Source organism: Schistocerca gregaria, chromosome 3 (assembly GCF_023897955.1).
Source record: "Schistocerca gregaria isolate iqSchGreg1 chromosome 3, iqSchGreg1.2, whole genome shotgun sequence".
NCBI classification, from domain to species: Eukaryota; Metazoa; Arthropoda; class Insecta; order Orthoptera; family Acrididae; genus Schistocerca; species Schistocerca gregaria.
In genome coordinates, this window is record NC_064922.1 from 196,901,294 (window position 1) to 196,913,774 (window position 12,481).

At 39.2% G+C, this 12,481-nt stretch overlaps 1 protein-coding gene across 1 annotated transcript in view; it reads right to left on the reverse strand.

Moving 5' to 3' along the window:
* Positions 1 to 623: 623 nt before the first annotated feature.
* The window catches only part of LOC126355755 (origin recognition complex subunit 2), a 95,160-nt gene continuing 83,302 nt past the window's right edge, over positions 624 to 12,481 (reverse strand). The window contains exon 9 of the mRNA XM_050006147.1: positions 624 to 1,319. Coding sequence (XP_049862104.1) covers positions 1,114 to 1,319 — 206 coding nt within the window. The 3' untranslated portion in view covers positions 624 to 1,113. The remainder of the gene's footprint in view (positions 1,320 to 12,481) is intronic.

Here is a 12,481-nt window from a genome sequence, read left to right on the forward strand (position 1 = left end):
CTTGTTGGCAACAGTATCAACAACAGTTTTCAGCAATAATCAGGAATTTGCTTTTCAGATCTGTCAACACAGGATTCTTTAAGTCCTTTTTGATATGGTTGTTACCATGCATTCTGTCTGATTAGCAAGAGGTTTACAGGATTCTGAAATATAATCTACTACTGCACATTGCAAAAGGTACACACTTTGCAAACATGACAGATGTCCAAACGGGAGAAAAATCAATGCTTTATCAATTCTGATAGGAAAAAGCCTTTTAGGTAACAGGTAAATTTATCTGAACATGTTTCATCTTACTTAACTTTTTAAAAAGTACTTTTTTTCATACCAATTCTGCAAGTAATAATTGTTCTCGCAACAAAGTCTCTGTAATGTGTAGCATACAATTCCGCAGTACACAGTATATCATTTAATAATTATGATGCTCACTGTATATGACAGAACAGTACTAAATACAAGTGTTAAAAAGTAAATATTTAATCCTGGAATAAGGCAGATTCACAGTTTAGTGTTAAGAAACATGCTAAATGCATCTGAAGTTTAGTTACATGTTTGTATCACTGCAGGTAACAAGAGGGAGCAACTCTTTCATGACGAATTTATAGGAATAAATAAGTACAATCCATAATTCAGTTTTTTATTGTAAAATAATCACATTCACAGTCAGATTAAAAATATAAAAAATGTGTGTCACAATGATAAAAATACATCCAAGTAAACTAAGATGTATAATAAATAAGAAATTAATTTCAAGATTCTGCTTTTTTTTTTAAATATAAAACACTCACTTCTCAAACATCTGACAAAGTATCATGCAGTCTGATTATGTGTCAGAACAGTAAAAACACATTCCAGCAAACTAAAATATATAACAAATAAGAAGATATATGTCTTTCAGTAATCGCCAACACCTCACAGAAAAAATCTTTGTGAGACTATTACAGCTGTTTATGCGTGTGGGCCATGGTCAATAACAGTGATGGACATGACAAAAAATTCTAAAAATCTGTAGTCCCAATAAAAACTATTTACATACTCTTTACAACATACTCTCTGTAGGGTTGTAGCTCTGTTTTTAGCACATAGCTCCTCCTTCAGGACATTTTTATGACATTAATCATCACAACTATGTTGTGCCATAAACTGATTCAAAACTGAACTCTCTACTGGGATGTGCAGGTACTCAGAACCATCAGCTCCACGGCGTGATCTCAGCATGTGATGGTCCAAAAAATCAGTGAGTTGCGAACGGAGAGCCAGGTCTGAGCTTACAAGAAGAGCATCACGACAGGCTTGGTACAGATCTCGGAACAAAACACCTGAAAAGATTTTACAAGGTAAATATCTGAAACAGTTTTCATTACTTCTAGTATTTGTTTCAGTTAATAAAATAATGAATATTACCCTGCAATGCCTATGGCTCTACTATCAAACAAGGGCGGAAAAATGCTGTGCAATGGCTCTGGAAGACACACAATATTTCACCAATAACAGAAAGTTTTATTATACAAAAGTACATCAATTTAACTCACGTATGCCAGTCACAAATGCTATGTAAAGTGGCTATTAAATATGGCAATTTCTTGTTTAGTTTGTTACCATCTATACAGAAAGAGAGCTGGTGCCTGTCTAAACTATCAGAGAACACAATATTACCTATTGACACAGTAATAATTTTCATACTGTTTGATTTTTTATGTATAACAGGCATTCAAAAAGAAACGAGCTGGAGGCATAATTACAAAACCTGGTACCTCTATGTTAGAAGTATTGACCCTAGGTGTTGAGACACTTGTCCCACTGTGACACAAGGCGGTGAATGACTGTCTCATAAAATTCCCAGGACTCCGATGCCAACCAGTTCCACACGTATAGCTGGACGTCGTCGTGCGAGGTGAATCAGTTGCCCCTCAGAGCCATTTTAAGGGGACCAAAAATGGCATAATCACAGGGAGAGAGGTCTGGACTGTATGGAGGGTGGCCGAGAACCTCCCATTTGAATTTCTGCATAAGTGCCGCGATTGTGTTGGCCATATGAGGCTTTGCAGTGTCGTGGAGCAGAATGACCCCACGAATGAGATTGCCTAGTTGTTTTGATTTGACCGCTTGGTGAAGGGTGGTCAAGGTTTGCGAGGAATGCTGGGGGCATTCACTGTTGTCCCATGCTGCAGGAAGTGAAACAGAAGGGGGCCATCTTGGTCAAAGAAGAACATCAGCATAACCTTTCCTGCACTTGTGTGGATGGCCTTGGCTTTCGTTGGTGGTGGTGACCCTGGATGCTTCCACCAGAGCCTCTGTCATTTTGATTCTGGTTCAAACTGATGACACCATGATTCATCTCCAGCCACCACTCGCGCCAGGAACACATTCCCTTCCTGAGCATAGCACTGCATGTGAGCAAGACAGAGGGCCATTTGACATGCTTCCTGGTGTGGTTGAAGACTGTGGGACACCCATTGGGCACACACTTTGTGCATATGCACTCGTTCCTTCATGATGGTGTGAACACTTCAGACACTCAATTCAACCATGGTAGCTATGGCTTTCACAGTCACTTGGCATTCCTGGGTAATGAGTGCATCCACAGCTGGACGATGTCATCGGTAATGCAGTGTGGTGCTCCAGACTGTGCATCATCGGCTAACGACACCCATCCTGCCCTGAAGCGCTTGTGCCATGCCTTGACCATTGCAAAGGACATACAGTGTTCACCATACAATTGTGACAGTCGTCGATGAATGTCCGTTCCTCCTACTCCTTCTGCTGTCAGAAAATGAACTGCACCTCTTTGCTCTTCTTTTGACGCCTTCATGTCAGTGTTTGCAATATGGCTGGCATGCTGGTGCTAGCTCTGTACAGTCACGTGACGTGCACGCATCCCTGTGGCGACAGGCTGTGAACTTCCATGCTCTGGTCAGAACCACACCTCGTTACAAACACAATGATATTACTCACCTGTCACCAGTTTGCACATTCTAAACTCTGGCTGGCTTCTTTTTGAACACATCCTATATTTATTGCCTGTGTTTTATTTTAAGTTAAATTCTACTGTCAGTATATTAATGATCATTGCTGGATTACCAACAAGTGGTGTTTAAAAGACCGATTAAAAATATGAGGAAACAGTTAAATGTTCACTATAAATCTAACTGGTCATACAGTTACCTAACATGGATTGTGTGTCTTCTTAATTAAACTTGGGGTTTATCTCACCATTTTTTTCAGTTCTGCTGCAAGTCCACTGAAAATGAAACCTGCTGGATAGTGCCCATATTTTTAGTGCTTAAGGAAATGTTAGCATTTTTTCTATATATTATTCACTTAACAAATATTGCAATTTCTTCTGAATTAGTCAATATTCTCGATAACAAAACCTATGATGGAATATATGTAAAGGGATGGTAAACACACCGAATATATGTAAAGGGATGGTAGACACACCTGAACAATGGCCTACATGAAGTTACTGCTCCATATGTGATAATAGAGTGAAAGTAAGGAAAGTAAACAAGCCTTTGTGTTTCACTGCCAGAGGCACTGGAAATCACTCTTAGACTAAAGACCGCAGTTTTTGACCACACCTAAAAGACATACTTCACAGATGACTGAATACAGAGGTAATGTGTGGTGCGCTGATCTTCAGAATTCCACTTGAAATTTCTTCGTGGTCAGTAGGAGTCTTTACTCTTCTAATAATTAATTCAGTTTTATCTTGTGACTGCATGTGACACAGTTTCTCAGACCACCAACTGCTAAGAGTTCTGTATATTTACCTGCATCAATAAAAGTTTGATTTAACTTGCCAAGTATTGACAAGAAGTGGTTATCAAATATTTTGTACTACTCTGGAAATCACTAACAGTTCCAGTCTCGTATAGTATGTTGAACACCCTCATTCACCCCTGATACCTCTTTCACAACTGACCAGCTATTTATTCTCTTTGTGTAATGTGTTGTTTTGCCTGTCTGGTTGCATTAATCAGTACTCTGCAGTAGTGAAATCCTGTTACCTTAATCTGACTGTTCATGATATTACGACACAGCACCCATTTCCTCCTACATGACATTCTAATTTGTCTGCTTGCAATTTTTCAGTGAAGAAGAGCTACCAAGGAAGGTAACAAACGTGAAGACATGTATTATACTTATCATTCAAGTTGCATGCATTGTAGAACTCTTGACAAATTTCCCCTTTGAGAGTTGCTTTAAGTGTCTGCATCTCAAGAAAACTCACATTTCTAAATCCCTTGTTCACTATTCTGCCTCAATTCTTTTCAGTATTATTACCTGTGAATCATTATCTGACATGGCATCATTATCTGACATGGCACTACTAGCTTTTCTCACACTGTGCCCTTCTATTAGAGAACAATAATAATTGCAGGCAATGCCTACAATCATACTGCTGTTTCCCTGAATTCTGAATGGGAAGTTCACTGTCTGTACTGAGCTGTATGATTCAATTAAGTCCAATAACCCTTGTTTCTCTGGAGAATCAATTACACAGTTTATAATGAAATCCCAACAAAATGAACTTCATGTGCTTCTTAAGAATCAACCTTGGCACAGGAGCAAATCTGGAGAGGAAAACCCTGTAGTCTGAAATGGGGTATCTGAATTATGAAGAAAAGTTCTTTTTTCTTTGAAAATTCTGAATCTGCTCCACAATCTTAAAATATTTGGTCTTTACAATATTTTGATATGTCAACTTCTTTAAATAAAAAATTACACTTGATATAAATAGCCATTTCTTCCTTTTGTAACAAACTCTTTTTCACAGAAATCAAATGAGATGTTCCCTACCAAAGGAAGCCTTAGTATTTCTTCCCTGTGTGACAAAATCTGAGATAATAATACCAGTGTCAAAACCTATTAGCAATTTATCTGCTTTAACTTTAATTCCCTTAATATTTTAATGAAATAAGCTTACTGTGCTATTTGAACTGTGTTCTCCATTTACTGAAGTAACTTCCAGCATTAAAGGAACCTTCCTCAAGCACAGATTACATGACTCAATACTATGGTTTAATATCACTCAACACAAAATACAAATTTAGTGCACAAAGCAGTAATAGACTTAGAAATTGGTGGAATGAACATTTACTATGAGTATCAGAGTTTGTGAGGAAGGCAATAAGCTTCCTGGGAGACAGCATAAGTGACAAGGAAATAAGACTACGAATGAATAAATTAGAAGTTATTAAATGGCTTCTGCCACTGTCAAACTGGATGTAATTGAAAGCCAAGATGTGTACATTCAAATTTTAAATAAAATTTTACTCGGGAAAGCTTTCAGTGCTATAAGTCTTATGAAAGATTTAAAAAAAAAATTTCAACTCATAACAGTCACCGTCCCTCAGCTTTTCTAGTAGAATATCCCTGCCCCAGACCGTAGTTACAAATGTCCACGGACATAGAAAAATGCCGGTTAAAATTGAGATAGTATAAAATGTTACTATTCAAGAATTTCCTTTTTAATCTGTGCATCAGTGCATTACATTCCCAAGACAAATTACTGTGTGTACATTTCAAGTAGCACTTGACACACAAACCACATGAACATGGAATAAACCTGCAAATGTTACAACTATGTGCACCTTATCCAGTTGCATTTATGTGACCACCCGTCAAAAGCCTGAATAACACCTTTTGCATTGTGGACAGGTGTGAGATATGCAGGAAAATAACCATTGAGGTTCTGGAAGGTACCGACACGTATGTAGAGCCATGCTGAATCCAGTGCTTGGACCAACTGTGCTGGGTTCCTCGGCACAAACAGCCTGATCAAGGTGGGTCCACAGATTCTCAATTGGATATAAATCCGGGGAGGTTGGTGGCCAGGGGAACACACAGTAAACTAATCCTGGTGCTCTTCAAACAATGCACATACACTACAAGCTGTTGGAGATGTTGTATTGTTCTGCTTGTAGTTACCAATGTGCCAGCACTGTTCTGCTGGTAGATGCCAATGTGCCAAGAAAAAACAAACTACTTGTACTATAATATAACAATGAAACTAATCAATATTTGACAATATAACGTAGTTGGATAGATAAAAAAATCTACTCACCAAGCAGTGTCAAGAGAATACATGTACAAAAAAGGTTTTATGCAAGCAACCTTCCACAGGCAGTGGCTCCTTCCGGCACAAGGATTGAAAGGGAAGGAGGAGGGGTGAATAAAAAGGACTGGAGAGGTCTAGGAGAAGGCATCCATTCGAAAAAGTTGTCCAGAACCCCAGGTTAGGGGTGACTTACTGGACAGGATGATAAGGAAAGGCTGATTGTTGGGGACTGCACCAGATGAGATTTGAAAAGCAGAGAGCTTAAATATGGAAAAATGAGGAAATATGAAAGACAGAGATTACTGGTAAAACATAGTGCACAAGTTAATAAGAGTGAAAAGTTAAAAGCATTGTATGTACCAGAGGCAGGAGGGGGCTGGAGAAAAATAGATCAGAAAATGAAAGAAGTAGAAAACTAAAATGAAGTGAAGAACGAAGTAATTACTGCAAAGAATAACTGAGACAGAAGGAATTAATGTAAATTAAGGCTGGATGGGTGATGAAAACCAAAGACAAATTGTAGCGCTAGTTCTCACCTGCAGAGTTCTGAGAAACTGGTGTCTGGGGGAAAAATTCAGCTGGCGCATATGGCCAAACTGGCACCAAGGTCACTACTGTCATGTTGTAAGGCTTGCTCTGCAACAGGATATTGTGCTCTGCCTATGCCCAATCATCGTAACAGATAACTTGGTGGTAGTCACGCCGATGTAAAAGGCTGAACAGTGTTTACACAACAGCTGGTATACAACATATGCCATTTCACAGATGCCTCTCCCTTTGATAGCATATGTTTTGCCAGTTACAGGACAGGTATAGGCAGTTGTAGTAAGGTGCAAAGGGATAGTTTTGCAGTGGGGACTGTCATAGGGGTGGGAGCCATAGTGCAGGGAAATGGGTGCAGAAGGAACATAGGGTCTGACAAGCATATTGCAGAGATTAGGAGCATAACAAAAAGCTATTCTAGGTGTGGTGGGCAAAATCTCAGGCAGAATGGATTGCTGTTCAGGGCTTGATTTTTGGAAGTCATGGCCTTGATGAAGTAGCTGATTAATGCAATCAAGACCAAGATAATACTGAGTGACAAGTGGTGTGCTATAAAGTTGTTCTTTGGAGGGAGCAGCAGTATCAGGATTGGGTGTGATGGCCCAGGAAATCTGGGTTTGAATTAGGCTGGTAAGGTAATTATGTCCATCGAAGGCTGAGATGAGAATGGTGGTGTTCTGCTGGAAAGAGTCTGCATCCGAACAAATACATTTACCTCAAATGCCAAGGCTGTATGAGAGAGAATGTTTGACGTGGAAAGGATGGCAACTGTCAAAATGTAAGTACTGTTTTTTGTTAGTAGGTTTAATGTGGACAGAAGTGTGTAACTGGCCTTCAGTGCGGATGAGATCACCATAACGGAAAGTGGTGTGGATTCAGAATAGGACCATGTGATATTTAATTATGAGAACGCATTTAGAGATTCCATGAATTTTAACAGGTCAACCACACCATGAGCCCACATAGTAAAGTTGTCATCAATGCATGTAAAATAAACCATGGGCTGAAGGCTTATGAATCCCAGGAAAAACCCCTCCAAGCAATACATGAGAAAGAGTTGGCATAGGAAGGAGCCATCCTGGTTCCAATGGCCATACCCCTGATCTGCTTGTACATCTGCCCTCAAAGATGATGTCGTCTTCGGTAAGTATAAAGTTGATTAACATGAACAGGAAGAACGTCATAAGTTTGGAATTAGGTGGGCACTTACTGAGGAGGTCTTCAGCAGCAGACAGACCATGTACGTGGGGGATGTTGGTAGAGAGGGAGGTAGCATCAATGGTTACAAGAAAGGTGTTTTGTGGGACTGGGACAGGCACAGATTTCAGAGGATCTAGGAAATGGTTGATGTTTCCAATACAGGAGGGAAGTCTTTGTACTAAACATTGCAGGTATTGATCAATGAAGGCAAATATACATTCGGTGGGTGCTTTCAAGCTAGCAACTTTGGGATGGCCAGGAGTCCTAGGAGAAAGGTAAAACGTGTGGGTCCGTGGTTTGGGTAGAGCAAGAAGTTCTATGGATGGAGGTTAGTCCTTGTGAGAGGGCTGAGGTTTTTAGGAGAGACTGCAGGTCAGTTTGAATCACAGGGATGACCTTCACTAATGTACTCCTTTTGGTCAAATACAACAGTTGTAGATCCTTTGTCCGCTGGGAGGGTAATGATGGAGTCATCAGTTTTTAGGGAATGTAGGTCCTGGAGTTCTGCAAAGGGCAGGTTAAGGTCATGTTTTAGGGGACTGAGGAAGGGTTGTGAAGCAATGCTGGATGTGAGGAATTCTTGGAAAGCTTGGAAGGGGTGATCTTGAGGTAGTGGCAGTGGATCAAGTTGGGATCGTGGTCTGAACTGTTCTAGACAGGATTCAGTGTCAGGTTTGCTGTTGGATAGGTTTTGGGGTTGGGTTGCAAAGTGATATTTCCAATGGATATTACCTGTGAAGAAAAGGAGGTCCTTCACCAAAGCAGCATGATCAAATGCAGGTTTAGGGCTGGAAGTCAGATCTGTTTCACCAAATGCACCATTTGGATTCTTCCCCAAACGCCAGTGTCCTTGGTTCTCACCAACCACCTGGCCTTAATTTACTTTAATTTCGTCTGTCTCGGTAATTCTTCACAGTAACTACTCCTTTATTCACTCCATTTTAGTTTTATACACCTTTCATTTCCTGACCTGTCTATTTTTCGCCATCCCTCTCTCACCTATGTTACACACAATGCACCTAGCTTTTTGCTCCTTATTAACTTGTGAACATGTTTTAACAGTAATATCTGTGTTGCATATTACACAGACTACCACCTTTAACCTTTATTCCACCTTTAACCTTTATTTTTTATAAATACATTTTTCATAGATATGTTCATTTTGTATTTGTGAAGAGTTATATCTATAAAACATATATGTTCAAGGAAATGCAGGACATGTTATTCAATCCTAAATGCGCCAAAGTACAGTACCATGCCTCTTCACACAGCATTCTTCTATTGCACGTGACTGCATTTCACATTGTGGAATTCAAAAGTGTATCTTTTGCAATGGAAGCCATCCAACCTACATTCAGAACAGTGGAAATTAGAAAGTCCTCTTATGCCTCTCCTGCTCCCAGTCAGCCAGTTTGACATCCTACTCCCCCTTTTAAAAAAACTCACAATTAATACTGGGTAGGGTTATTTGTGTCCGGGATGATAAGAATGCTTCAGAAAATTTGCATTCTTTATTGCTGTTTAGCTAATAATTTCCTCTTTCATGTGACATAAAATTGAATTGAGACATAAAAGCAGTAAAGATGAGAGACAAGCAAGACATTACAGATTTATTCACTCCTTATGTCCCAGCATTTTTCCCTCCCTACTCTTGCTACAGCTATACACAGCGTTCTTGCCCTTCTGTGCAATAATATATTACCTCATCGAAGTTCGTCGAACATTTTGCTACATGAAAAATCAAAATGTTGTAGTCTAATATTGAACGAGCTGTTCATGTGAGTAGTACCCCAAGACTGGTGTGGTTTCTCAATTTGGTTATGTCTATTTTGTCACTGTCTGGTAGATAAAAAAAATGCAGCCCTTTCTAATATTGCAGCAACTGTAATACAAGCCAAATAAGTGAGATTGTTTTGGCACAAATGTTCATTTTTATATACCTCATTCACATAAATAACACGACAGAACATAATTCACGATATAGCAACATCAAATGCCTATTAGGCCTACTACAAGTGAAAAGTTTTAGGTTAGAAAATAGTTTCACATTTCATTCATATGCTCCAGTTTCTCAAATACGAGACCAAAAAGGAGTAGTATGAAATTTTTATATAAAGTTGGTATCATCATATTCTTCCATTTAATTTGTGTGATGTCCCCGTTTCTTCTCCTTCTTGTTCTAAGAATCTTGTCATAATTAATTGTGCAACTATTCCTACCATTGCCAAAACTTATTCTTCAGCTAGCTTCACTAATCCTGCCAGAACCACTGGTTTAGATGCCTCGCATTTATTCTCAGGTTAAGTATTATTACTTGTACATACAAGGTGTTTCCTGCAATATTCCAAGAATAGAATTAAGTGGCTGCTAACTGGTGATTGTACAACTGGTAATGTAGCAATATGGTAAAAATTTTGTTAGAATTTCATTTCCTTGGTTACACGGAGAAGATAGTATGTAATCGATATGAAGATGGTATCTGTTCTTTCGGACATGTCCAAAAAAACAAGATACCATCGCTGACAATGCAGCGCTCTAGAATGAAATGATAATTAAATCAAGACCCTATGCTGTCAACAGACATTGATATACATCATCGAGGACAGTTGAAAATGTAAGCCCCAACCGGGATTTGAATCCAGGATCTCCTGCTTACATGGCAGATGCTCTATCCATCTGCGCCACCGAGGGCACAGAGGATAGTGCAACTGCAGGGATTTATCCCTTGCACTCCCCATGAGACCGACATTCCCAACTTAACGTCCACACACTACATTCTTAGTGCCCCTGCCCATTACACTCATTACTCGCAGCAGAAAATCTTACCGAGTCCCGTAAGAGTTCGGGCAATACATGTGCATCCACACGGAAGACGATGGTGAATAGCCTTAACTATATGAAGATGGTATCCATACAAGATCTGTATTGTACAGCAGCTTGCACTGCACCACAGGACACACAACAATGTGTTGACTTCACTCTCCAGTTTCTCACAAAGACTGAAGTTGACGAGGGCTGGCCCTGGACCATCCTATGGACAGATGAAGCTCATTTTTCTCTGACAGGTGAGGTGAACACCCAGAATTGTCAAGTGTGGGGATTTTCATCTCCAGTCATGAAAATCCTCTGTATAGTGAATGTGTCGCCATATGGTGTGGCTTCACAGCTACGTTCATCATTGGCCTATTCTTTTTTTAACAGGCTGGTACTCGAGGACCAAAGATGTGCAGTGTGACTGGCCAGCATTACCGCAATATTCTTCGATAGCATGTCATACCCACCCTACAGAAGAGAGACGCTCTGAACTCTACAGTTTTGATGCAACATGGGGCCCCATCACACATCACTCATATAGTTCACCTGCATCTCCAAAAAACATTTGGAAATGATCAAATTGGCCACTGAGGTCACCTGATCTCATTCCCTGTCATTTCTGGTTGTGAGGTTACCTGCAGGACAGGGTTTACCAGGAAAACATCGACATGTACGCTGATCTGAAGTGCAGCATATCAAGAGAGATAACCAGCAATCCTACGGACATGCTTTATTCTGCTGTGAAGAATGCAATCCTGTGCTTTCGGACTCTTCTGGACACTGATAGGCATCATATTGAGCCCTTTTTGTAGCAGTAATGATACCAGTACGTAATGGTATGATGTACTATATCAGACCATTAAAAGTGTTTAATTGAATTGATTCTGCATTATTTTTTTTGCCGTGTCCTTGACATTAATGCTATCAAGGTTGGTACTTGTATGGTAATTAGTTCCTGTGTTTTAAATAGGGAAAGTTTAATTATAACCACCCAGTATTCACTGCCAGTGAACTGCAATGTTCTAAAAATTGAGCACCTGTAAATGGAATAACATTAAGTCTGAAGTAAGAAGCATAAAATTGTGAGTAGTAATTGTAATTTAACATTGTCTTATATTAGCAATGTAAAGCATGAGAACATCTAGACAAACAGATTTCTAAGAAAATCCAAATTGTTAAAGTGACCACCGAAAACACTTTGAAATAAAGAGAAACACATATAGTCTAAATAAGACTTTTATTACAGCTGCAAAAGATGCTATATAATTTATATCACTTGCATCACTGTGACTGCGGAAGAAAGGAATCCTAAGAAGAAGAAAAAAGACTATTTATACTAGGTGCATTGCTCCGAAGATAATTCTCTAAGACAACATGAAGTGAAAACATGCAAAATAAGCCAGCAACATGATGTTCAAATCAACAAGACCATAGACACTTTAATTGCAAAACATGCAGAACCAAGTATGGTGATTTAGACTTCAATTTGTTAACTTGACTCCATTTTAATTTGTTATCCAACAGCATCCCCAACAAATTTTACACTGGGTTTCACTTAGTCTATGATCACCAATGTTGAGTTCCGATGCCAGAGGGAATTTTTGACAGTTGGAATTTCATAATACAAGTTTCTGTGTGATTACAACAAACTCGTTACTATAAAACAGTTGTGGACAATGTTTAGCTGTGTGGCTTGTGTCTTTAAGGGATGAGCCTGGACCCTTGATCACAAGGCTTTTTTCATCAGCTAACATTACAGATTTTCATCTATCCTTTGATAGTAAAAAGTAAAATTGTATCAATAGAAGATGGATACCATTAAAGCTAAAACACTTTAATTTCCCACATAGAATATATTAT